Source organism: Schistocerca serialis, chromosome 2 (genome assembly GCF_023864345.2).
Source record: "Schistocerca serialis cubense isolate TAMUIC-IGC-003099 chromosome 2, iqSchSeri2.2, whole genome shotgun sequence".
NCBI lineage: Eukaryota > Metazoa > Arthropoda > Insecta > Orthoptera > Acrididae > Schistocerca > Schistocerca serialis.
In genome coordinates this window covers 684,857,094-684,884,151 of record NC_064639.1, presented here as the reverse complement: position 1 = coordinate 684,884,151, position 27,058 = coordinate 684,857,094, and the positions used below count along the sequence as shown (strand labels likewise).

General features: G+C 41.5%; 1 protein-coding gene across 1 annotated transcript in view; it reads left to right on the top strand.

Annotated features, from left to right (window-relative positions):
- Positions 1 to 26,697, top strand: part of LOC126456327 (translation initiation factor IF-2-like) — a 71,967-nt gene extending 45,270 nt beyond the window's left edge. Inside the window, exon 4 of the mRNA XM_050092077.1 lies at positions 26,584 to 26,697. Within this exon, the coding sequence (XP_049948034.1) occupies positions 26,584 to 26,697 (114 nt within the window). The remainder of the gene's footprint in view (positions 1 to 26,583) is intronic.
- Positions 26,698 to 27,058: the final 361 nt, after the last annotated feature.

The following is a 27,058-nucleotide window of genomic DNA, read 5'->3' as shown; positions in this document are numbered from 1 at the left end:
TATAGGTTTTACGCTACCCGCAACGCCTTCAAAAACCGCACGCAAGATTTTCATACTCTCTCGTCTTGCTACGTATAAACTATTAATTAACTATACCTTTTTCCAGGAAATTTAATGTAGTTAAATTCTGTATTGGGATAGATTTCTGTTAGAGGCATCTGTACTCGAATTACTCAAGAAAAACGCGTTTAAAGTTCGCTTTTATATGTTTCTCTTGAATAATTTGAATAACTAAGGCCTCAATAGAAAACGTATCCTAGTACAAAATTTTACTACACTAAATTTCCTACAAGAAGCTCCTGTTCATTTTTGCTGTAGGACTAATAGTTTGTTAATAGCAAGTGAGAAAATACAAAAATAATGTTCGTGGTACTTGAAGGCGTTGCGGGTAGCATATCACCCATAGGCAGGAGCTGCTGAATCACCCTGTATATGTGTTTAAAGCACTTGGCTATGTAGTAATTGGTACATCTTTTTTTGAATAAAATATATTCAATTCATGAACAGCGTTAACATAGACTTTATGTCGTTTGTACTATATAATTATTGATTTACCTCTTTATTATATCCATATCTATTCCTCGTAAAGCATCTATGATGTGTGGCAATGCTGTTGACCCCGTCCTTCCTCCCTTTCTCACTTCCAGTAGCGAAGAAGCGGGAACAAAGATTGTTGGTAAGTGTGCGTCTGAGCTCCAATCTCGCCAAATTTACCTTCATGATTTTTTCGCGCTATTTACATTATCTGATCAAAAGTATCAGGAAATCTATATGTAACGCGATACTGACCACTAGATGCCGTGAGAGGCGGACCCGCCAGTATAAAAGAGGACGAGGAGTATCTTGTTGACAGTAGAGAAGCAGTAACAGCAGACTGAGTTGGTGGTGAGCCATCAGTGACATCGAACGTTGCCACGTAACTGGAAGCCACCTGAGTAACAAATCCACCACAAACATTTCAACCCTTCTAAAGCTGCTCAAGTCGACTGTTGGTGATGTGGCTATCAAGTGCAAACGTGAAGGAACAATCACAACTAAACCAAGACCAGACTCAGCTCATGTAGTGGCGGAGGGGGACCGTCGAGCTTTGTTGAGAGTGGCAGTAAAAATAGCGTGGAATCAGTGGAAGAAGCCACTCGTGAGTCCCAAAGTGCTGCCAGCAGTCCAGCTGGCACAATGACTATGCGTAGAGAATTAAAAGTGGTAGAGTTGGGCAATGGTCGAGCATCTCCTGCCGGCCGAAGTGGCCGAGCGGTTAAAGGCGCTACAGTCTGGAACCGCACGACCGCTACGGTCGCAGGTTCGAATCCTGCCTCGGACATGGATGTGTGTAATGTCCTTAAGTTAGTTAGGTTTAAGTAGTTCTACGTTCTAGGGGACTTATGACCACAGCAGTTGAGTCCCATAGTGCTCAGAGCCATTTGAACCATTTTTGAGCATCTCCTCATTACCCACATATTTTTGTAGTCCATGCTAACCAATGTTTGAGGAGGGGTAAAGAGCGGCGACTGTAAAGCGTGACTTGGAGTCATGAATCTCGCTATGCCCTACGGATATCCAATTCAAAGGTTTGCTACTGGCGAATGTCTGGCGAATCTTAACAGTAAATCACGCCTCAGGGCCTAACGCATCTCTTGAAATGTCTACCACTGGAGCTGTATCAGTATCTGGGACGCTCCGCCCTAATTAAACGAATCTGTGACCAATGTCGGTGCTCTTATTTGGACATATATTACACTGCCGGAAAAAGTGCTACCTTCTCAAGCACTTCGTTCAGCGGCACCAGCGTATAATATGTGCATACTAAGGAATTTTAGTATTAGTGATTCATTTGTCACAGTTGTTGGATAAAGACGGCTGCTGTCCACCCAGTGTTTTGAGTCTGCAGGCAGTAACAGGGCTCAGTTTAGAAGAGAACAATGTTTGCAACATTCATTCTAAGGAACAACCATGCTGCACAGACGAATTTGTATTCCTGTCAAACAACATCAACAATTTGAACGGAGTCGCTGGGCCTGCGGGAAGCTGAATGCACGTTGAGCCATTGCGCCTCTGTGGTTATCGATTCTGCAACTACACTGAAGCTAAAAAGAAATTTGTATAGGCATGTGTATACAAATACAGAGATATGTAAACAGTCAGAATACGGTGATGTGGTCGGCAAAGCCTATATACGACAACAAGTGTGTGGCGTAGTTGTTAGACAGTTATGGCCGCTTTAATGGCAGGTTATCAAGCTTTAAGTGAATTATAGCAGACGCACGATCGATGGGCACAGAATCTCCGAGGCAGCGACGAAGTGGGGATTTTCCCGTGCGACTATTTCACCAGTGTACCGTGAATATCAGGAATTCGGCAAAATATCAAATCTCCGACATCGCTGCGACCGAAAAAGGATCCTGCAAGAACAGGACCAACGACGACTGAAGAGGACTATTCAAAGTGACAGGAGCGCAACCCTTCCGCAAATTGTTGCAGATTTCAGTGCTGAGCCATCAATAAGCGTCAGCGCGTGGACCATTCAACGAAATATCATCATATGGGCTTTCGGAACCAAAGGCCCAGTCGTGTACCCTTGATGGCTGCACGACACAAAGCTTTATGCCTCGCTTGGGCCCGTCAACACCGACATTGGACTGTTGATGACTGGAAACATGATGCCTGGTCGGACGAGTCTCTTATGAATTAAACAGATGGACGTGTACGGGTACGAAGACAACCTCACGAATCCATGGACCCTCCATGTCAGCGGGGGACTGTTCAAGCTGGTGGAAGCTCCGTAATGGTGTGGGGCGTGTGCAGTTGGAGCGACAGGGGACGCCTGATACGTCTAGATACGCCTCTGACAGGTGACACGTACGTAAGCATCCTATCTGACACCTGCATCCATTCATGTCCATTGTGCATTCGGACGGACGTGGGCAATTCCAGCAGGACAATGTTACACTTCACAAGTCTAGAATTAGTGCAGAGTGCTCTAGGAGCACTCTTCTGAGTTTAAGCAATTCCGCTGGCTGGCCACCAAACTCCCCAGACATGATCATTGTTGAGCATATGAGGGATGCCTTGCAACGTGCTGTTCAGAAGAGGTCTCCACTCCCTCGTACCCTTACGGATTTATGGACAGCCCTGCAGAATTCATGTTGTCAGTTTCCTGCAGCACTATTTCGGACATTAGTTGAGTCCCCCCCACATCGTGTTGCGACACTTCTGCATTCTTGCGGGGCCCTACAATATATACCAGTTTATTAGGCTCTTCAGTGTATATACATCATTTGTCCATGAGGGCGTGGTAACGGGTATCAGCGCGCTCTGGCTGCGATTGGAGTGAAGCTAAAAGTTAGGCCAGTCGCGATTAAGAGGAGGGTTGGCAATCGGCACTGTGGCGAAGTGGTTCTCTCCGTGGTTGAGAGAGGTGAGAGAGAGACAGAGAGAGAGAGAGAGAGAGAGAGAGAGAGAGAGAGAGAGAGAGAAGAAAGGGGACTGGCTTGTTTGCCGCGAGTCCAGCTTGGCAGCTTGTGCGGTTGGCATCTTATGTCGCTGAAGGACTGCTGTTGACTTCAATAAGACTGCTACACGTGGAGCGGTGGTCACAGGTTTAGGTGATGGTGACTGCCTCCGTTTCTGGTTACATATATTCTCGTCCCCGTGCTTACAACGGCAGTGGACTTGTCTGTGACATAATCGCAGCATTTTGAATAGCCTGTTAGTTGTTTGTTGAGGCGGGTAAAGGAAGTGATTGGTCCGTCAGACTGTTCCCGACAATGACTCCAAGTGATCTGTCACGGTATTAAATTTCTGCTAGTGACATGCTGGTATTTATTTGTAATATTTTACGAATTTGTTTGTTAATAAGGTTTCTCACCTGAAGTCTTGAGTTAGTTTGTTGCAGGCTATTTTGTGTACCAGGAAGCAGGTGATACATTTGTTAATCTGTTTCTCCTGCTCAGAAGCTTAAAACATTTGGCTATGGTCTGCCTTGCGGTCAATTATCGTACGCAACATTTAATATAACATATTAAGTGATGTACGCATTCAATTACTCCAAGTTCATAAATCTTGGCAGTCGTGTGGCTGTGCAGTAAGTCAGTAAAACAGTCAAATCTGGTCATTCAAGAGTTTTTATAGTTCGGTTTTAAATTTATATTGTATTTTTAAATGATTGTTAATTTATACTGTTCTAGGTGAAGTAGTCTCACCTAGGGTTATGTTTAATATTTTATTCCGTTCACCTTAGAGCGAGAATAGGCCTTGTTACTAATTACAATTTGGTGATCGTGTGTAAGCACATACTGCTCCTCAGGTTTCCGTTTGAATTTGTGATCCGTTATAAGTAAGCGGGTCAGGGTGGCCCAAAGTGCTGAATCCTGTGTTAAATTGTCTAGTGGGTTTTTGTTTGTTACATCTGATCTTTGTATGCCGTCTTCAAATTTGTTTTTTGAATGCACTGATCTTTGTTCTGTATGCCAGACAGCCGCCTCACGATTACACTAGTCCTAGCCCGGACTGGTGGTTGTGCATCGTGTACCAACTTCCTCTACGCTTTTCCTTTCCTGCTTGGTCTTTCGTGGTCGGCCGAACGCAATTCGACTACCAGGCAGACGAGTGTGCCCGCGCTAGGTGTTCCGTGATCCCGTGTTCGGTCGCCGAGCTTGGCACTAAGCCACACCATATCGTCCAGCAGTTCCTGAACAGAAGTTAAATTACCAACTCGATCTTTTTCAGATATTCTGGCATCAGCTACTATAGTACAAGCACCCCAAGGGACCACTAACCACAACATATGAAATAATAACTTGGCCGTTAGTTTGTATACCTTTATTGGGATCACTATTTACCTTTTCCTTCCTGTATGTTCTAAATTTTCTTTGTGGGAGCTGTATTGGCGATCTTATTATTCTGTTCATCAAAGGCTGCGTACTGCTGAGTATTTGTACACTGGAAATTGTTCCGCCTTGCTGCTTATGCTAATCGTAAATTTGCTTGAGTAATGGGACTGAAGCCTTAAGGTTATTTTTTAGGATAAAATTCTCTTCCAGGTTCTCAACAAAGATTAAATGAATACTGTAATTATTTGCCTATTTTTATTGGCATTTAAGTGCCTTTCATGTTAATTGATTGTTTTTTAACTTGCGGTACGCACAACCTCTGTTCATATTAACTAGTATTGCAAAATTGTTTGGTGAACACTATGCCAAAGATATTTAATCACTGAGTAAATTGTTAAATTTAATGGTGAATAAAAGTATGTAGTAAGAAAGCGAATGAAATTTTGCTAACCTCTGGCCCAATTCTTCCCGAAATTGTCGGTAGTTAACCATTCAGACGTATCTATCGTCTGATTGTTGCCATGTTGAGCCCACTGTATCTGTGGTGTGTGGCTGCATTTAGCAGTAGTATGTGGAACACTCACACATCCGTAGACCACATTCTGGACGTCCTCTTAGTAGAGACGCAGGTCGAGATCGACGCATTGTGCGAGCAGGTGTGCGGACCGAACATTAACAATGACCTATTCTGCCCATATGTTGCACCTGCTGTGACACCAAGGACCATTAAGTATCTGCTGGAAGCAGGACTAATTTTAAGATCACGTGCGGCTCTGGTAAAGCTACTACTGATACGACACCACCAAATATGGCTACTCTAGCTTCGTCAAAGAGTCCGCTGGAATGAGGAATGCCACTCCGCGATTTTCAGTGATGAGAGTAGGTTCTGTCTGTACGAGAGAGCTCGATGTACATGTGTACAGCATAGACCTGCCGAGCGGCCTATTCCACAGTGCAATTGCCCACGACACAGATGTCGCATTCCGAGATTCAGAATGCTCGGAGTCCTCAGTTACAACTTGCGGGAACATTTGATGGTTCTGCAGTGATAAAAGTACCAATACCCGCTACACTGGACAGCTTTTATCCCCGTGCTGCTGGCATTTCTTCGACACGAGACAGTGCACTTTTTCAGCAGGACAATAGATGTCCACATACGGTTGCTATGATGCAAAGGGCTCTTCCTGTTGTTCAACAACTGCCCTGCCGAGCAATATCGCCAGATCTCTCGCTAATTGGACGCACAAAGGACGTCAATCGTGAATTTACTAGCTCCCCGGAGCCCATAAGAACTATTACCGAAATGCAACAAACGTTGCAAGGATCCTTTCTGAGCGTATGTATGCGAGAATACACGTCTGAGTTACAGCCAGAGGGGTGTATACTGTGTACTGATGCGACTGTTTGGACACCCTTTACTGTGACAGCAATCCATAGGTGTTTCATTAAGTCCGAATTCGCTATCGTGTCCTTCTACAATGATGAGCTACAATGATGTCAGTACAATGAGCTTGTACTTGAACGTGCTACATTTTTTCCCCAAGAGTGTCTGGTACGCTTACGAAACTATCAATATTGAAGGGTTTATCTAATGAATCTCAGGCTGTCAACTGCCTTTCTTGCAATGATTTTTAAGTGGTTATTGCGTTTTCTAAAACCTGCCGTATAAATGCTACTGCAAGTCGTGTTTTCTTAATCATAAAATATTAAGAGAGATGCTATCAATTTGTGCATAGTAAACTGGACAGGTGAATTAAAGCGTGTCTGGTTTACCAAGAAAATGTAGATAACAGAGACTGGCAGAAGAATAAGTGCAAATAAGAGAAAGAAAGAGAAGACAAGGGACTACCTTATTCTCTGCCTTCTAGCGCTCAATCTGAGGAGTAGTTAAGGTGTGACAAGAGTAATTTTTATGTTAACGCTCATCCTTGTCGGAACCTTTCCTAATCTGTGTGCCTATTCGCCTAGTTCGCCTATCAATAACTACCTGATAACGAAGCAACTATTTAAAAAAACTTCCTAAAGGTTCTTTTAAAAATTCATCTTAACGCGATGAAAAGCAATCGACGAGTCGCAGGCAATGAACTCATCTGCGATATATTGCAGCATCGTTGGCAGTCGGAGACTGCAAACTGTGGCCTCCTTCATTCTGGCAGGTTTCAACGTCTTCACGTTGATTATTACTTTGATAGTAAAACATTACCTCCCACATACACGAGAGTGTGTTGAAAAGTTATGCTTCCGAATTTGTTCATGCGAAAATTCTTAAAGCTTCTTGAACTAAAAAAAATAAAAAAAGACATTATTAATCTTCTGCATCTTTATTATTAATGTCTACATACATTTTATTTCGCAACATAGTCACCCGGGCGACGAACACATTTTTCCCAATGAGAGACCGGGTTGGGGATTTTCTCTGCTCGGGGACTGGGTGTTCGTGCTGTCGTCATCATTTCATCCTCATCATCATCAATATTCGTGTCAGTGGCTAGATTGGACTGTGTAAAAAATTGGACCGTGAAAAACTGGGACTTTGTACGGGCGCTGATGACCGCGCAGTTGAGCGCCCCAAAACCAATCACCATCATCACCAATGAGAGATAAGTTCGTTGACCCGTCGTCATTGTAGAGTGTTTGACTTTATCGTTGGAACCACAACATCAACGTCTGATTGCACCACTTCAACACTATCAGAGTAAAGTCCTCTAAGATGTTTTTTTTAAGTTTTGTAAACGAGTGAAAATCGGATTGGACCAACCCGGGACTGTATGGAGTGAACACAAAGGTTTCGGAGTGTAGCAAATGTCGCAGTGCTCGTGTGTGTTCTGGCATCGTTATGCTGAAGATGGTGCACCATCTGTGGATTAACTCTTCGATTTAATGCTCTCAGTTTTCTGAGTTTTCTGTTTTCGCACGGACAGAATTACATTATACGCCGCCATACTACACGCTACAATTTGGAGTCCTCAAGCGGCAGAGGACTGCAAGTATGTAGGCATGAAGAATGAAGATTTGGAGTGTTAATAACGTCTGTTTTATTTAAGAAGCTTTGAGAAATATCATATGAAAATTCCGGAGGCATTACTTTCCACCATGCCATCGTAACAAGGCTACTCTCCGTTTCCTGGGTCTTTAGCCCTCGCTGATAATTTCTGCTGGAGATTTTCGTTTCGTAATCTGTGGTTACGGAATCATCTGATGCCACATACAACACGAAATCTTCCAAAACCACCTAGAACCCAGTCCACGCAGAATTTCGTTCCTAATGTGGACCAGTCGCTACGAAGCAGGTGGGTATGGTAAATCATTGTAAACCCTCTGTCCTTCGTGTTTCTATCGGGGAACCAGAGCTAATGGGCGTCAAAGATGATCAAACTTCACATTATTATACTGTCTAAAAGTTTAAGTATTTGTAGAAGGCTTGTTGAATTTGTTTCTCCTAGACTAACTAAAAGAGAGGAATCTTAATCAGATCGGTTGAAAGTAAGACAAACAAGAGAAAAATACTTTCAGTATATCTGTAAGAAAGCTGGTGCAGTAGTATTAGTAAATCCAACTTGAGAGAGAGAGATTCATGCTCGCTCTGAAAAATAAAATGAAAAATAGTGCAACTCCAGGTATAGATATTATACCTGGCGAACTTGTAAGCGAAGAAAGAACAAAAATTGCAAAGTCGGTTGCATATCCTCGTGAGTAAAATTTAAGATCGGGAAAAGCTATTCAATAGCTTTCAGCGGAACGTTATAAGATAAACGCCGCAAAATGTGAAATTTATCGAATCGATATATAAGAGTAGTGTGCCAATATAATGAATATGATTACATGATACCCTGCAAGCCACCTAATGGTGTATGACGGAAGGTGCTTTCGGTACCACTAACAGTGAGTGTCGGTGAGCCTCTCTGTATTGGCTTTAATGTCTCAAATTTTCTCGTGGTTATTACACGAGGTGTATATGGGAGGAAGTATTACATTGTACGACCCCTCCCGGAAACTACTTGCTCAAAATTTCAGTAGTAAACTTCTCCTGACGCACAACGCTTCTCTTGTAACGTCTGCCGCTGGTTTTAGTTGAGCATCTCTGTAACGTTCCCGCGCCGACCAAACGATCCGGTGACGAAACGCGCCGCCTTTCGTTGGATCTTCTCTGTCTCTCCTGTCAGTCTTATCTGCTAAAGATCCCATTTTGATGAAGAAATGATGTTTTAGGAGGAAAAGAAACAGCACTGAGAGTAAATTTCTTGCTGATGAGGCTGCTACTTGAAAACGAAGAAATGCCTACATCGTATCTGACCAGGTCTGATCTCACAAGGAAGAAACAACTATAACGATACCGTACATACAAAAGATATCATATCAAACTCTTCAAAATAAGTTGAGAGCAGCAATACTTCCCATGTGCACTCGCTGTGTGCCGACAAACTCAAAGAGGAGGGATAGTACAGCTAAGCTCTGGGTCCCTATGGGATGCGTGCCAGGTAGACCTCATGTTGGTCACGTCCTTCCAATCTTGCCAGGGTGTTAATGCGCTTCGCTTCGAGACTAAACTGCTTCTCGAGGTGGAAAACACGAGTTACGTTGGTGTTTGACTACAAAAACAGCCGTAATCTGCAATTCTGGAAACAATCTCGACTAGCGTAAAAGTATTTCGACTACGTAAGAGGCCGTGAAAGCGCGTGGGTTCAACAACTGTAAGGACGTTCATCCCAAAGCCACGCCTCGCAGTTTAGGTGAATTGTCGATCTAGTGTGGAAATAAACTGGCAGGAGTACTTCTACAAGCACACTGATGGGTATTAGTTGAAACATGAGTAAACGCATTATCGGAGCGCTGAATACACTCTTGTATTTACCCCTGTCATCAATGCGTCTGAATACTGATTCAGTCATCAGAGACTTGCTTATGCGTAAGATTGTGTCTCTGGATTTAACTTCTACTGCCTCTTTTTCTCATACTTCTTTTTTTTGGCGTTTTTTTTCCAAGATAATATGTAAATGGCGTGTGGCTAGGGCTTCCTGTCGGGTAGACCGTTTGCCTGGTGCAAGTCTTTCGAGTTGCCGCCACTTCGGCAACTTGCGTGTCGATGGGGGTGAAATGATGATGATAAGGACAACATAACACCCAGTCTCTGAGCGGAGAAAATCTTCGACCCAGCCGGGAATCGAACCTTTGCCGTTAGTCACGACATTCCGTCGCGCTGACCACGCAGCTACCAGGGGCGGACTTTACTAAGATTTTTCCTACTCTTTTGACAGCTATCTGACAATTTCGGATGTAGCTCAAACTTTCCTCAATTTTCACTGTCCTACTTTTCATCATGGTGTCATTTGTCTTTATTCATTTGTGTTTTCACCTGTGCTTCATACCACTGCATAGCTCAAAATCTTATAATCATCTGCTGAATGTAGGCTTTACAATCAGTAGTGGGGTTCCTACATAGTGGCTAGCTCTGGAATATGTAAACAAAGATGTGCCTACCTGTTGTGGCTCAGGCTGCCATCTGCTAATCAAAGCTTCTTCTACTCCAATTCTTTTTTGATGGCTTGTGTTTTTATTACTGACCACTTACTGTTATCGGCCGAGACCAGCGATGTGTCCACATACACATTCTCTTTCGTGACTGAACTCCTTATCTACTGGTATGAATTTTTTTTGTTTTTGTTTTTTGTTTTGTTTTATTTCAGAAGGATCTCTAGGCCTTTACTGTTTAGTAGGGGACAGCTAAATTCAAACGGAACAGGAATCGGTACACGTATTTGTTGTACGTTTACAGATAAACAAATGATTTCAATTTCAGAACAATTTCATAATTCATTCAAGAGAAAGGGTTTCATAACGATCGTGCGAAATCCAGCTGGCGCTATTCATCCACGAGACTCAGAGGGCCATAGACACGGGTTCCCAGGTAGATGCCGTGTTTCTTCAATTCCGCAAGGCGTTCGATACAGTTCCCCATAGTCGTTTAATGAACAAAGTAAGAGCATATGGACTATCACATCAATTGTGTGATTGGATTGAAGAGTTCCTAGATGACAGAACGGAGTATGTCATTCTCAGTGGAAGTAAGAGTGATTTCAGGTGTGCCACAGGGGAGCGTCGTAGACCCGTTGCTATTCACAATATATATATGACCTTGTGGATGGCATCGGAAGTTCACTGAGGCTTTTTGCTGATGATGCTGTAGTATATCGAGAGGTTGTAACAATGAAAAATTGTACTGAAATGCAAGAGGATCTTCAACGAATTGACGCATGGTGCAGGAAATGGCAATTAAATCTCAATGTAGACAAGTGTAATGTGCTGCGAATACATAGAAAGAAATATCCTTTATCGTTTAGCTACAATATAGCAGATCAGCAACTGGAAGCAGTTAATTCTGTGAATTATCTGGGTGTAGGTATTAGGAGTGATTTAAAATGGAATGATAAGGCGGCCGGTGTGGCCAAGCGGTTAAAGGCGCTTCAGTCTGGAACCGCGCGACCGCTACGGTCGCAGGTTCGAATCCGGTCTCGGGCATGGGTGTGTGTGATATCCTTAGGTTAGTTAGGTTTAAGTAGTTCTAAGTTCTAGGGGACTGATGACCTCAGATGTTAAGTCCCATAGTGCTCAGAGCCATTTGAACCATTTTTTTTGGAATGATCATATAAAGTTGATCGTCGGTGAACCGGATGCCAGACTGAGATTCATTGGAAAAGTCCTAAGGAAATGCACTCTGAAAACAAAGGAAGTAGGTTACAGTATACTTGTTCGCCCACTGTTTGAATATTGCTCACCAGTGTGGGATCCGTACCACATAGGGTTGATAGAAGAGATAGAGAAGATCCAACGGAGAGCAGCGCGCTTCGTTACAGGATCATTTAGTAATCGCGAAAGCGTTACGGAGATGATACGTAAACTCCAGTGAAAGACTCTGCAGGAGAGACGCTCAGTAGATCGGTATGGGCTTTTGTTGAGGTTTGGAGAACATACCTTCATCGAGGAGTCAAGCAGTATATTACTCCTTCCTACGTATATCTCGCGAAGAGACCACAAGGATAAAATCAGAGAGATTAGAGCCCACACAGAGGCATACCGACAATCTTTCTTTCCACGAACAATACGAGACTGGAATAGAAGGGAGAACCGATAGAGGTGCTCAAAGTACCCTCCGCCATTCACCATCAAGTGGCTTGCGGAGTGTGGATGTAGATGTAGATAAATTGAACAAGACAACAACGCCTTAGCCCATCTATGGCCCTTATGCAAGCAGGAATTCGACGAATTCGACTTGGCATTGGTTGATAGAGTTGCTGGAAGCCCTGCTGAAGGATATCGTGCCAAATTCTGTGCAACGGCACCGAGCTAGTTGGCAGACCCTGTCCCCAATGGTCCAAACGTTGTCACTTTGGAAAAGATCCGGTGACCTTGGTGGCCAAGGGATGGTTTGGTAAGTGCGGAGACAAGCGGTAGAAACGCTCACCTTGCGCGGGCGGGGTACAGAATATCGACTTAGTGCTGTGCTGTGAGGATGCCGAGGATGAGAAGCAGAGGCGTCCTGCCATGAAAAGAAGTAGGACCCCAGACCACCAGTTGTAGTGGGACGCGAAATTGAAGCGTCACCCATCCACCAGTGTCAGCCCAGTTTGCAGGTGAATATAAGTTAATTTAGTGTTTTTTATGTATTTTTGTAATATTTGTAACAGTTGTGAATTGTCTAAAGTTTTGTATTTAATTTTTTATGTTTCATGTACGGAGAGGGCGGCGCAACGAACGGAGACAGCATCTTCACTGCCGGGACCAGAGAGAAAATTGCTGGCCACTAAACGTCGCGGGTCGACAGCCAAAGAGCAACAGAAGATCCAGAAACCGAGTTGTTGCGTCGTTCTTCTAAAAACTGGAAAAATAAGAATTTGTAATGTTTCTACAACAATGATGTCATAGAAAGTTTAATCATGTTGTAAATGGTCAGTCCTATCTTGTCAAGGCTCAGGTTCACGTCTATATGTAGGAAGATAATAAACTAGTGGATACTACTAAAGTTCAAATACGTGTTCGGAGAATTTATTTATGAAGAATTATATTACTGAATTATTAATTTATTTGACAAGTTTATTAATTGTGACAACGTTCATCGCGAGTTTGAATCTGGAAAGTTTATTCAATGTGGTTCTAATATTTGTTAAATCAGATAACTTGCATTAATATAATTACTGAGAAGAAACAAAACGACATCTAAATTGAAAAAAGTTCGCACAAACAAATTGGACTGAGTGACGTAATTCTGCGCATACGACTCAAATGATGATGTTTTACAGTTTCGTTCAAGAACCATTCAGAGACAATTTAAAATGAATTTGAATAATTTTGAAGTGTGTTGTAACTGACGTAGGTGACAAAGTCTGCACATGGTCATATGTCAAAAGAAAATCATTTATACAAAACTTGCGTCATTACACTACACCGTGGCGACCTTATAAACGGGACTTGTGTGCAACTAAGACACACAGGTACGAAACAAGACATCAAGAGTCCTTCGGAAGTCAACGCGAGTTTTCGTGGAGCCTTCACCAGCCAGCGGCGACTTCGCGGGTGTGGGCATCTGACGGAGCGCAGCCAAGCAGTACGGTCACGCAGTTATTCCACGAGAAGGCGCATCTGTTGGGCAGCAGCTGAATGCTGCAAACCCCGACAACCTTTTTCTCCCTAAACTAACAGGCCCAGTACGTCAGCTGGGGGGCGCTCTTCCGGCTGGTATTAGAGGTGTTGCTGAGGGCTTCGCCTGTCGACGGTGGCGCCGGGCGTGGTTGCAGCCAGTGACGTCTCCGGTGTTCGACTCAGCGTCCTGCCGGTTGCGGAAGCGGGGTCTCAGCATCTCAGCGGTTGCATCGATGGCTGTTACTTCTGCAGCCCATAGCAGCACACTGATCACCAAGAACTACAAACTACAATATTAGTGTCCGATGAGTCTGTTTTAAGTTGGAAGTGGAGTGTTGTACATAGGAAGTGAGCTTTTATAGGATTGTTGATTACAAGTCTGCGTGTGTAACAAGTTAATATCTTACAATAAGGTCGGGAAGTGAAATGTCAGACGAAGGGCAATCTGTGTCCGATAGGAGCATGAGATCCCTTTTCAGGGCGATCGCTAAATTAAAACAATCTAACGAGGAATCTACTGCTAGATTAAAAGAGGAGCTAACAAAATCTACAGACAGGTTACAGGAACATCTTAATGAAACCAGTCGAGAATTAAGTGATAAGATAGAGGCTTCTAAAGTTGAAATGCAGGAGTAACTAGTAGGACTTAGTAATAAGATTGCTGATAATTGTAAAAGGCTAGAAGAACATATCCAGGAATCGCGTGAGGAAAAAGCTCGCATGCGAAATGATATTACTGGCTTAACCAAGAGACTAGATAATGTCAATGTCTTAGTTGTAAATGAAATAGAGAAAAATAACGATAAGTTACGAGATGAATTTTCTATGCAAACAGAAACTGTTCGTAGAGAATTATTAGAATCTATTAAAGAGGTTTCTACCAAACCTGTAGAGATTTCTTCAATAGATAATGTAGAATTAGAGACATTAACTCATCGAGTAGAAAAAGATCATATTGAAATAGAAAACATGAAATTTTTAATTACCGAAATATGCACTAGCCTTGAGACTTCCAAAGATAACAACATTGACGAAGGTACAGAGCGTTCACATCGTGAACACAGTGAAGAATCGATATTAGCTAACCGCGTATCCAATACAGAAATGCGAATACAGGAAATTACTAAACGGTTATCAGAATTACATAATAATGAAAACATTTCAAGTAGTAGCCGTAATAATGTAATCACAGACAACAGTCGCATCGTGTTTGCTAGCTCGGACGACAACAACACAAATAAAGAAATCACGGCAAGCAAATCCGACGCAACTCCGTCTCTGCAATCTAAACAAAATCCAACTGTCTCTCGCAGAATGTTGGGATGATATAACGACAAATTCAAATGTAGCAAGTCGATTTCCTGTATTCAAACTAGGAGGCGAACTTCACCCTATAATCTTTATAAAACCTTTTGAAACTTCATTATCTCCTAAATGGAGTAATGAAAATAGGATTCAATTTGTAATAGGACATTTAGAAGCAGAAGCTGCGGAATGGGCAGTACTGCATAGGACTGAATTTAGGGACTGGGATGATTTTGTTAAGCAGTGTAAACAAAATTATTGGTCGAGAGGAAAACAACAACACTTAACTTTAGAGTTGTTACACCCTCCTCCATATTCTAAACGGTGGGGAGGTTATAGGAATTATTTCGAATGGCATTTAAACAGTGCTAAATTAATTGAAGAACCAATTATTGAAAGTCATCTAATACGAGTCCTAATTAGTAGGTTACCGTATTATGTAAAGGAAAGAATGGTAGAAAGGGAATGGTCACAACCTTGCGAATTATTAGGATATTTAGAACAGTTAGATATACTTAATAGAGAACGGGAAGACGAGAAATTTAGATTTGGTAGAAACGACAATCCTCGAAATAATAATAATTCAGAACCACGAAAATTTAACAACAACAATCATAGCCGGTTTTGTTACATAAAACATCAATCTAAAGATAAAGAGAGCCGACAAAATCGTGGTAATAACTCTAAAATGCGGAAATTACACAATAATGATAATGAGATAAATCATCCTCAAGTAATTAATGAAGGTCAAGTTGTAGGTGACATTACCATAGAAAGTTCGGAAAACTAGTAAAGTCCTTTAGTACGCGTCGACTAAAGGGAACTGTTAGTCAAAATTATACAAGACCCAATTGCAATTTATCGTTAAGCCGCCAAAAGGAAGGTGATTGGCAACCAGATTTACTTCAGGAAGACAATCAGATAAGAAAGAATATAACTTACAAGGTGCATTCAAGTTCTAAGGCCTCCGATTTTTTTTCTCCAGACTGGAAAGAGATAGAAACATGCGCGTTGTTTTAAAATGAGGCCGAGTTCATTGTCAATACGTCCCAGAGATGGCAGCACCGTACGGCAGATGGAATTTTACCGCCAGCGGCGAGAATGAGAACTGTTTTAAATACTTAAAATGGCGACGTTTTCCTTACTTGAACAGCGTGCAATCATTCGTTCTCTGAATTTGCGTAGTGTGAAACCAATTGAAATTCATCGACAGTTGAAGGAGACATGTGGTGATGGAGTTATGGATGTGTCGAAAGTGCGTTCGTGGGTGCGACAGTTTAATGAAGGCAGAACATCGTGTGACAACAAACCGAAACAACCTCGGGCTCGCACAAGCCGGTCTGACGACATGATCAAGAAAGTGGAGAGAATTGTTTTGGGGGATCGCCGAATGACTGTTGAACAGATCGCCTCCAGAGTTGACATTTCTGTGGGTTCTGTGCACACAATCCTGCATGACGACCTGAAAATGCGAAACATGTCATCCAGGTGGGTGCCACGAATGCTGACGGTCGACCACATGGCTGCCCGTGTGGCATGTTGCCAAGCAATGTTGACGCGCAACGACAGCATGAATGGGACTTTCTTTTCGTCGGTTGTGACAATGGATGAGACGTGGATGCCATTTTTCAATCCAGAAACAAAGCGCCAGTCAGCTCAATGGAAGCACACAGATTCACCGCCACCAAAAAAATTTCGGGTAACCGCCAGTGCTGAAAAAATGATGGTGTCCATGTTCTGGGACAGCGAGGGCCTAATCCTTACCCATTGCGTTCCAAAGGGCACTACGGTAACAGGTGCATCCTATAAAAATGTTTTGAAGTACAAATTTCTTCCTGCACGGCAACAAAAACGTCCGGGAAGGGCTGCGCGTGTGCTGTTTCACCAAGACCACGTACCGGCTCATCGAGCTAACATTACGCAACAGTTTCTTCGTGATAACAACTTTGAAGTGATTCCTCATGATCCCTACTCACCTGACCTGGCTCCTAGCGACTTTTGGCTTTTTCCAACAATGAAAGACACTCTCCGTGGCCGCACATTCACCAGTCGTGCTGCTATTGCCTCAGCGATTTTCCAGTGGTCAAAACAGACTCCTAAACAAGCCTTCGCCGCTGCTATGGAATCATGGCGTAAGCGTTGTGAAAAATGTGTACGTCTGCAGGGCGATTATGCCGAGAAGTAACACCAGTTTCATCGATTTCGGGTGAGTAGTTAATTAGAAAAAAAAATCGGAGGCTTTAGAACTTGAATGCACCTCGTATAAACCCGTTATTAAAAGTTATATTAAAGATACCGAAGTAAATATTATAATCGATTCGGGTAGCAAAGTAAGTATTTTATCTAAAGAATTATTTCAACTTAAAAGAAAGTGTTGGAATTTCCCAACCTTACCTGTAACTGGGGTGAAAATTATAGGAGTTACTGGTAAAAGAAGTCAAAATATTACTGAGGAAGTTTATTTAACTTTTGAAATTTCTAAACAATTAATTGCTCACTCTGTACTTGTCGTAGCCAACTTGAATGTGGCCATAATTTTAGGTATAGATTGGCGGTGTAAATATAAAGCTATATTAGATTTTAAAGACTCTTCCTTAATTATCCATAAGGAGGCATGTGCTTTTAAAGTGAGATTTTCTAATAATCAAGTACCTGAAAATTGCTACGAATCCTTACAGATTAAGTACACACAGACCATGAACCTATTAATAGATTCTAGTGACCTTGAATATGAAGTACACCACTGTGATGCTAGTAATAGTATCGAAACCGAAGTGAAAGAAAAATGTTATTCTACGGATTGTCTAACCGAACGAGAAAAAGAAGAGTTGGAATCTTTATTGTTAGAATTTAGAGCCATCTTCTCACATGAACCTGGGAGAATCAAAGATTACATTTGTAAACTTAAGATTAAAGATCAAAAACCATTCTTTAAGAAACCTTATCCTATTCCAGTACAGTTCAAAGAACCGGCTAGTAGAGAAATAAGTAAGATGCTAGAACAAAACATTATCGAACGATCATGTAGTGCTTTTAACAGTCCTTTGTGGGTAGTTAAGAAAGCCACCGGTGGTGTACGACTGGTTCTGGATGCTCGTGAATTAAATAAAATTATAAAGATGGAAAGAGACAGACCTATTCCTATGGAGGACGTACTTCTTAAGATTGCTGGTTCTCGTTATATGAGTACAATGGATTTAATTGCTGGCTACCATCAAGTAATATTACACCCGGATTCACGCCAATATACGGCTTTTCTTTTTGAAGGCAGATCATATCAGTTCCAAGTTTTACCTTTTGGACTTAATATATCAGTGTCAACTTTCATTAGGGCATTAGATCCTACTTTGGGTCAGCAATTATTACAAAAGATTATTTTATATGTAGATGATATTTTGGTAGCCACTAAAACGTGGGAAGAACACGTAACGATATTACGAAAGTTGTTTGACCGTTTAATTGACAGAGAAATTACTTTAAAATTATCTAAGTCTTACTTCGGAAAGGAGGAAGTGAGATTTTTGGGGCATATAGTGGACGGTAAAGGTATTAGGCCAGACCCCGCACGTATTGAAGCTATTGCTCGATGCCCGAGTCCTAGAAATAGGAAACAACTGAAATCATTCTTAGGAATGGTAGGATTTCTGAGAAGATTTCTTCCAGGGCAGGATATTGTTAATCCTAAGTTACTGGATTTATCAAAAGAGAAATCAGTATGGCTCTGGGGAAAAGAGGAAGAGGAAGTTTTTAATAAGATAAAAGGAGCGTTAACAGAAGCTAAAATGTTATACCATCCAGATTTCAATCAGGACTTTTGTATGTGTACGGATGCCTCTGATTATGGTGTATCTTGCGTAATATTCCAAGGTGATCTGACCAATGAAAAGGGATTATATCAGCCTATTGGATTCGCTAGTAGAACTTTAAATAAACATGAAAGAAATTATTTTGTAACCGAGAAGGAAGCTCTCGCAGTGGTATGGGGTTTTCAAAGATTTAGAGGATTATTAATTGGAAGGAAAACAATTGTATATACTGATCATCAGGCTTTAATCTTTTTGAACAATTGTCGGTTACTTCACCGTAGATTATTACGTTGGGTATTATGCTTGCAGGAATTTCAGTACGAAATTAGGTGTATAAAAGGATCTCAAAATGTAGTTTCGGATGCTTTGTCGAGACTTCCAGTAGGAATGGAGAATATTAACATTTCAGAAGAACCAGGAACAAATTACTATGTTTATTTCCTTTTAACTCAGGAGGCGAACGTAAGGTTAAACGGATAGTAACTGCTATTAGATGCAATAAAAGAAATGACGATCAATATAGGGAACTTATACAAAACCTTAAAAATGGAGACGAAACAGTTAACACCCGGGGTGCGTGGTTATATTTCAACGACTTGTTGTATTGGAAAGCACAGAGGGAACACCAGAGATGGAAAATCTGCATTCCGAAAACTGTTGTGTACGAATTAATTACTTATGTTCATGAAGGTTACGGGCATTTTGGAATTCATAAATGTATTAAACATCTAATGAAGTATTATTATTTCAAAAATATGTCCCGTATTGTGAGAAGTATTATTAGGACTTGTGAAACCTGTCAAAAGGTTAAAGTTAATAAAAAATCCAAGCGTTATAAATTATATGGCTGCAATTCCTCGAGGTCTGTGGGACCTACTGTCACTAGATTTTTTCGGCCCTCTGCCTCGTAGTTCAGGAGGATTTACTTACGTGTTCGTTGTAATGGAATGTTGGTCCAAACATGTGAAGCTATATACTTTGAAACGAGCGAATACAGCAAGCGTTATACGCTGTCTTACTCGAAATTACTTTGTTGACTGGGGCATTCCTAAACGACTTGTCTGACAACGGTAGTGCCTTTATTAGTAAAAAATTTCAAGATATGATAAAACAATATGGAATCAAACATATCTTAATTTCGAAATATCACCCTCAAAGTAATTTAGTAGAAAGAGTCATGAAAGAATTAAGTCGATTATGTAGAACTTATTGGGCATATAAACATACTCGGTGGGCCAGACTAATGCCTGAATTCGAAAAGATATTAAATGAATTGCCTCATCTAACGACGAGATTATCACCTATAGAAATTTTAGGCAAACGAATTATAGGTGAGCCTTTACTAGCTACTCTACCTTGGCCACCAGTAAATGAGATCCAACAATGCATTCCAAACGAAAAAATTCGCGAACAGATTGTTAAAAATGCTGAACAGAGAATTAAAAATTATAATCAACAGGCTACAGAACCCTCTTTTCAGGTAGGAGATCTTGCATTAGTACGATCTCATCCTAAAAGTTCGAAGATCAATAAGGAATGTAGAAAATTCTTCTTTATCTTTGAGGGTCCATATGTTGTACATAAGATTGTATATCCCAAAGCGTTACTTCTTATGGAACCTTCATCAGGTGTAATTAAAGGATTATATAGTGTCGATCAAATTAAACCCTTCATTCCTAAATAAGTTAATATTTAGTATATGTTACATATGGACGAGCGTTCATAGTTTATTCATGTGAAGTTTTTCGTGATAGATACGTGTTATTTTAAAGAAATGACAGGAAGTTTAAACAAGTGTTCTACAATAATCTACCGGTACTTCAAAAAGAGAAAGAAAACTAAAAGGGGATTTATATGGAAGAAAGTTTGTTATCAGGTCAGAAGGAATTTTGTATATATTATATTTACTCAGATAGTAGGAACCAAAGGGGATGGTTAATAATTTTAGGGACCATGGGCGTCCGGAGCTATATGGCTCACGAGAACATAGCAGAGTGCCTTTAATAGAGATATGTAATAGTGCTAATGTAGAACACACCAAACGGGGCTCTCTCGCTTGTTTCTCCTAAATAAATTGCCATTACCCAACAAAGTTTCTGAAGGTAAAGAAAGCCATGCCGAGATTCAAAAGAAAGTTTTGCTTGATTTCTTCTTGACCTCAGGCATAAATAAAGCATTAGGGAAAAGAACGACGTAAAGTAAATAGTACTATTAGTTATTGTGAGAAACTTATTAGTAATATACATTTTAGAAAAAATAACTCTAGTAAATGAATAAAACTGAAATTAACCTATCACAATTTGAACGCTCTGTCCTAATGTATCAACGTTAAAGAACGTAATAAATTATTATTTACTAGCAACTATTAAATGAAAAGGAGTAATCTCCATATATTCGGTTGTGAATTACCATAATAGCACAATTAAAAGTAAATGATAAATAGTCACAACAATATTGTCATAAAAGGATTGAATCTATCTAAGCGCAAGGACTTTAGATTACGGAAAATGTGAGAAAAAATGTATAATATTAATATTTAAATATTGTATATAGAAGAAGTTTGATTTTCGGTTAAAACCTGACAAACTGAGCTTGTGGGTGGGGTATATAGTGGGACGCGAAGTTGAAGCGTCCCCCATCCACCAGTGTCAGCCCAGCTTGCAGGTGAATATAAGTTAATTTAGTGTTTTTCATGTATTTTTGTAATATTTGTAATAGTTGTGAATTTTCTAAGGTTTTGTATTTAATTTTTTATGTTTCATGTACGGAGAGGGCGGCGCAACGAACGGAGACAGCATCTTCACTGCCGGGACCAGAGAGAAAATTGCTGGCCACTAAACGTCGCGGGTCGACAGCCAAAGAGCAACAGAAAATCCAGAAACCGAGTTGTTGCGTCGTGCTTCTAAAAACTGGAAAAATAGGAATTTGTAATGTTTCTACTACAATGATGTCATAGAAAGTTTAATCATGTTGTAAATGGTCAGTCCTATCTTGTCAAGGCTCAGGTTCACGTCTATATGTAGGAAGATAATAAACTAGTGGATACTACTATAGTTCAAATACGTGTTCGGAGAATTTATTTATGAAGAATTATGTTAATGAATTATTAATTTATTTGACAAGATTATTAATTGTGACAACGTTCATCGCGAGTTTGAATCTGGAAAGTTTATTCAATGTGGTTCTAATATTTGTTAAATCAGATAACTTGCATTAATATAATTTCTGAGAAGAAACAAAACGACATCTAAATTGAAAAAAGTTCGCACAAACAAACTGGACTGAGTGACGTAATTCTGCGCATACGAATCAAATAATGATGTTTTTACAGTTTCGTTCAAGAACCATTCAGAGACAATTTAAAAAGAATTTGAATAATTTTGAAGTGCGTTGTAACTGACGTAGGTGACGAAGTCTGCACATGGTCATATGTCAAAAGAAAATCATTTATACAAAACTTGCGTCGTTACACTACACAGCATATGTCAAAAGAAAATCATTTATACAAAACTTGCGTCGTTACACTACACAGTCTGGTTATCGGGCGACTGACAGGACGGTATCCCCTCGCTGTCCGGGGCGTCTCCAGACACGTCTTCAGCCTGGAATCTCACTGACTGGAGTTGAACTGTCTTCAATGGTCAGTCCCGCTTCGAGCTGTGCCCAAGACCAGCGAATACTTTTTTCCGATGATATTGCTCCTTAGCTTCCAATGATTTCTTCCGCAGATATTCATTATATGCTTCCTGTTAATTAAATTAAAATAAAATCAATCAGGTCAACAGAAAAAAACCGTAATAATTGAAACAGAATCACAAGTAGACAAGAAAGAGGTAACAGAAAAAACAGCACAGCTTAAGGACATTCGGTGTGAAGAACGCAAGAAGTTCAGACCCCTGCTGGCAGTGCACAGTGTCTCAACATATCTAACTGACCATGAATTCTTAGAAGAGCTCTACGAAATAAACCTGAGTGAACACATTACTAAAGACGAGCTAGATAACAAGGTTAAAATAAAATTTAAAACAAGACCAAAGGGCAAAAGGACAGCAAACAATATTCTGGAAGTGTCGCCAAGTGCACGATTCAAAAAGAAAGGGTTTTTATTCAATTTGAATCTTTGTACATCAAAGACTTTGTTGCTGTACAAAATTGTTTTAACTGTTGGGGCTTCGGTCACCCATAGAAGCGTTGCGACAAAGATCCAGTATGTGGAAGATGTGCAAAACCGGGACACAAAAAGTCAGAATGCAGGCAGGAGAATCCTGTAGGCTGTATACCATGCAAACACAGAAACAGAACACGCGATAAGGCAGGGGGGGGGGGGGGGGGCAGACTGTCTACATATAAACAGCTCTACGAAAGACTAATAGAGCGCACCGAATGCGATGTTCTGTACAACGTCCATTAATAAGGAGTGCTACCGTAACTGTCAGGAACGCACCCCCTAACACATGCAGGAACAGACGTAACTAATAACACAAACAGGCAAAGTTACAAATCGCCGTCGACTAGGATGAGAGGCTGGCGGCGAGCCGTTGCCTGGTGGCATCACGGAGATATTACAACCCCCAAATGCAGATACCGATACTAATGTAATGCCTCAGTTCTGGGAGACAATACAGTGTAGGTACTTCTCGCGACTTACACATAACGCCAATTTTTCCGCAACTTACACATAGTGACAACATGAAAAAATTAGCTTTATGTGTAAGTTGCGTGAAGTTCACTCTGAATAAGAAAATGCTATCTGACATTGAAATCAACGTAAAAGATTGGGTCGCCACCAACTCTAGCCACACGACAAACAAAGGGTTCGGCTGAATAGGATAATTAATTAATTTAATCATAAGAAAAAGAGACTCATAAGAGAACATTCATTGTACTACCACTCGTAAAGAATGGGATGTAATTACTAGTTTGATCCAGGCATTGTCCACGTGAATCAAATATTAAAATAAAGTCAATAATGCGTGGACATCGTGCATGAGAGCAGCTTGCAGCAGCACTCCTGAAAGCAAATCCTAAAGAATTTGTTTTAAATACTAAGAGAACATTATGGATGGGCTAACAAGGAAACTACATGGTAAATAGGGTAGGTAATACAAACGTAACATAGGTACGCAGGATAAGATTGGTGGCAAATTATTCATTCCTTAAAACATCGATGTAATGAATCTACACAACTGCTGTTGCTTGGTAACTAAGTACAATTTCTTGTGAAACGGTACACGATTCACAACACACTCGTATGCCGACGTGGTTTGCGAAGACACAATTTCTACATACCATGGTCAAGTTTTAATCACATTAAACCACATTGCCGCGAACAATTAACATTTTTCAGAAGACACATTTGAATGGAGAAAGGGTGATGTCAGTGGGCCAACAAACTCTACTATTAAACCAAGTGGATGGCTTCCAACGGACATAAGGAAACTAGAAAAAGGAAATTGTCGAAGACACAAATTTATTAAGGTTCAGGAAAGATTAGAACGTATACAGACGCAGTTGCAGGCAGAGAAACATTCACACTGAACCGATGGCGCACTTCTTACATATGCAGCACCTTTGTGTTACGTTCTTCTTACAGATCGAAGTCTGCATTAGGAATCAAACTGAAAGTCTGCAGAAGCCTTACATTCCTTGCTGCGACAAGATTAAACAATCCTTACAAGATGCGACGCGAGACCAAAAGCTAAAAGTTCCCCTCACGCTACGAGACAACGCGCCACGCGGTTAAACCAACTCACCGTCCTCCCAAGACAGCTCCGCTGCAGACCATCGGCGCGCTGGAATCAGACTGACCATCTCCCACACTCCAACGTCTCCCACGCGATTCCATGGCCAGGAAAACCGAGAGATGAGGCTTCCGCCAGCAACCTAACACCGGTAACTTTCACGTAAGGAGAGCAAACCTCTTGTCCTACCTTGAAAACTGCAAGGGTTAGCCATTCTGTACAACTGCCGCTGATTCTCTGCAGCAGTCTAAACCACCGTGTAGCAACATGAAACACACAACATTCATTCACTCACGCCTGCCAGAGAGTTTAGTATCACCGGAAAGTAAATAAAATGATAATGAAAGGGGACTACAGGACCCTTTCAATTTGTATACTTTGTCCTATCTTACTTCCTTCCTTCCTGAGTCGAAACAAGGCCTCCGGAGTAGTCAACATACCATTAGAACTACTGACAGCCTTGGGAGAGCCAATCCTGACAAAACTATACCATCTGGTGAACAAGACGTATGAGACAGGCGAAATACCCTCAGACTTCAAGAAGAATATAATAATTCCAATCCCAAAGAAAGCAGGTGTTGACAGATGTAAAAATTACCGAACTATCAGTTTAATAAGTCACAGCTGCAAAGTAAAACTGATAGAAGCCGACCTCGGGGAAGATCAGTTTGGATTCCGCAGAAATGTTGGAACACCTGAGGCAATACTGACCCTACGACTTATCTAAGACGAAAGATTAAGGAAAGGCAAACCTACGTTTCTAGCATTTGTAGACTTAAAGAATGCTTTTGACAATGTTGACTGGCATACACTCTTTCAAATTCTGAAAGTGGCAGGAGTAAAATACAGGCAGCGAAAGGCTATTTACAATTTGTACAGGAAGCAGATGGCAGTTATAAGAGTCGAGGGACATGAAAGGGAATCAGTGGTTGGGAAGGGAGTGAGACGAGGTTGTAGCCTCTCCCCGATGTTATTCAATCTTTATATTGAGCAAGCAATAAAGGAAACAAAAGAACGGAGTAGGTGTTAAAATCCATGGAGAAGAAATAAAAACGTTGAGGTTCGCCGATGACATTATAATTCTGTCAGAGACAGGAAATGAGTTGGAAGAGCAGTTGAACGGAATGGACAGTGTCTTCAAAGGAGGATGTAAGATGAACATCAACAAAAGCAAAACGAGGATAATGGAATGTATTCGAATTAAGTTGGGTGATGCTGAGGGAATTAGATTAGGAAATGAGACACTAAAAGTAGTAAAGGAGTTTTGCTATTTGGGGAGCAAAATAACTGATGATGGTCGAAGTAGAGAGGATATAAAATGTAGACTGGCAATGGCAAGGAAAGCGTTTCTGAAGAAGAAAAATTTGTTAACATCAAGTATGGATTTACATGTCAGGAAGTCGTTTGTGAAAGTATTTGTATGGAGTGTAGCCAAGTATGGAAGTGAAACGTGGACGATAAATAGTTTGAACAAGAAGAGAATAGAAGCTTTCCAAATGTGGTGCTACAGAAGAATTCTGAAGGTTAGATGGGTAGATGACATAACTAATGTGGAGGTATTGAATAGAATTGGGGAGAAGAGGAGCTTGTGGCACAACTTGACAAGAAGAAGGGATCGGTTGGTAGGACATGTTCTGAGACATCGAGGGATCACCAATTTAGTATTGGCGGGCAGCGTGGAGGGTAAAAATCGTAGAGGGAGACCAAGAGATGAATACACAAAGCAGATTTAGAAGGATGTAGGCTGCAGTAGGTAGTGGGAGATGAAGAATCTTGCACAGGATAGAGTAGCATGTAGAGCTGCATCAAACCAGTCTCAGGACTGAAGGCCAAAACAACAACAACAACAACTTCCTAAGGGTTCACCAGAAATTACCTTTATTCGCATTCGGCAGGACGATAATTTCAATCCCCATCCAGCTATCGGCTTACGTTTCCCTTGATTTGCTTATACCGTTTAAGGCAAATGCTCGGAGGCACGACAGATTTCCTTTCCCATTCTTCTCTAATGAGTTCGTTGTCGACGGAATGTAAAATACTGACTTTCTTTCCTCCTTCGACTTCGCTCCATACCCAAGCGACCGACACCGGTACCTTCTCTGGTTTCAGCTTTTGAGGAAGAATGGGTTGCCATTCATCTGCAGTCACGCATACATTGAAAGCAAACCCAGCAGATTTCAAGCAGTCATAACGACGCAGTCTGAATACAGCCCATTTTGACGTCGACAATACACTTTTGATCGGACAGAGTACTTTGTGCTCCAGCAGGGGGTGCCCGCCCAGAGGCCTGTGCCGGGCGCTCCCGGACGCGTGCCGGAGAGCAGTTTTTGCGAGCGCGGCCAGCACGTGCCCCGCTCGGCGACCGCAGTCGCTCCCCGCTGATTGTTACTGCCCAGCGCGGCAATCTGGCCGCTCGTCTGCGGTCGCTACGGCGGGCCTACATCTGTTCTGCAGCGAGAACACGGCCGAATCACTTCCTGCACGGCCGTCACCGTGTTCCGCGAATTGAATACCGAGTGGCTACACAGAACGACGAGCGAAAGAGGCTGTAACATTTTGTTATTACTGTCCAACTTAACTACCTCCGATAGAGGGCAGTACTGGAACGATACCGCACTCATCCAGCAACCAGACCTATCACGTGTTACGGAGGAGATTGTTACAAGTCAATTCGATCAGGTGAAACAGCTGCGTCGACTGCTCTTTTTTTTCTTTTTTCACTGGCTACATTGATAGCAACATT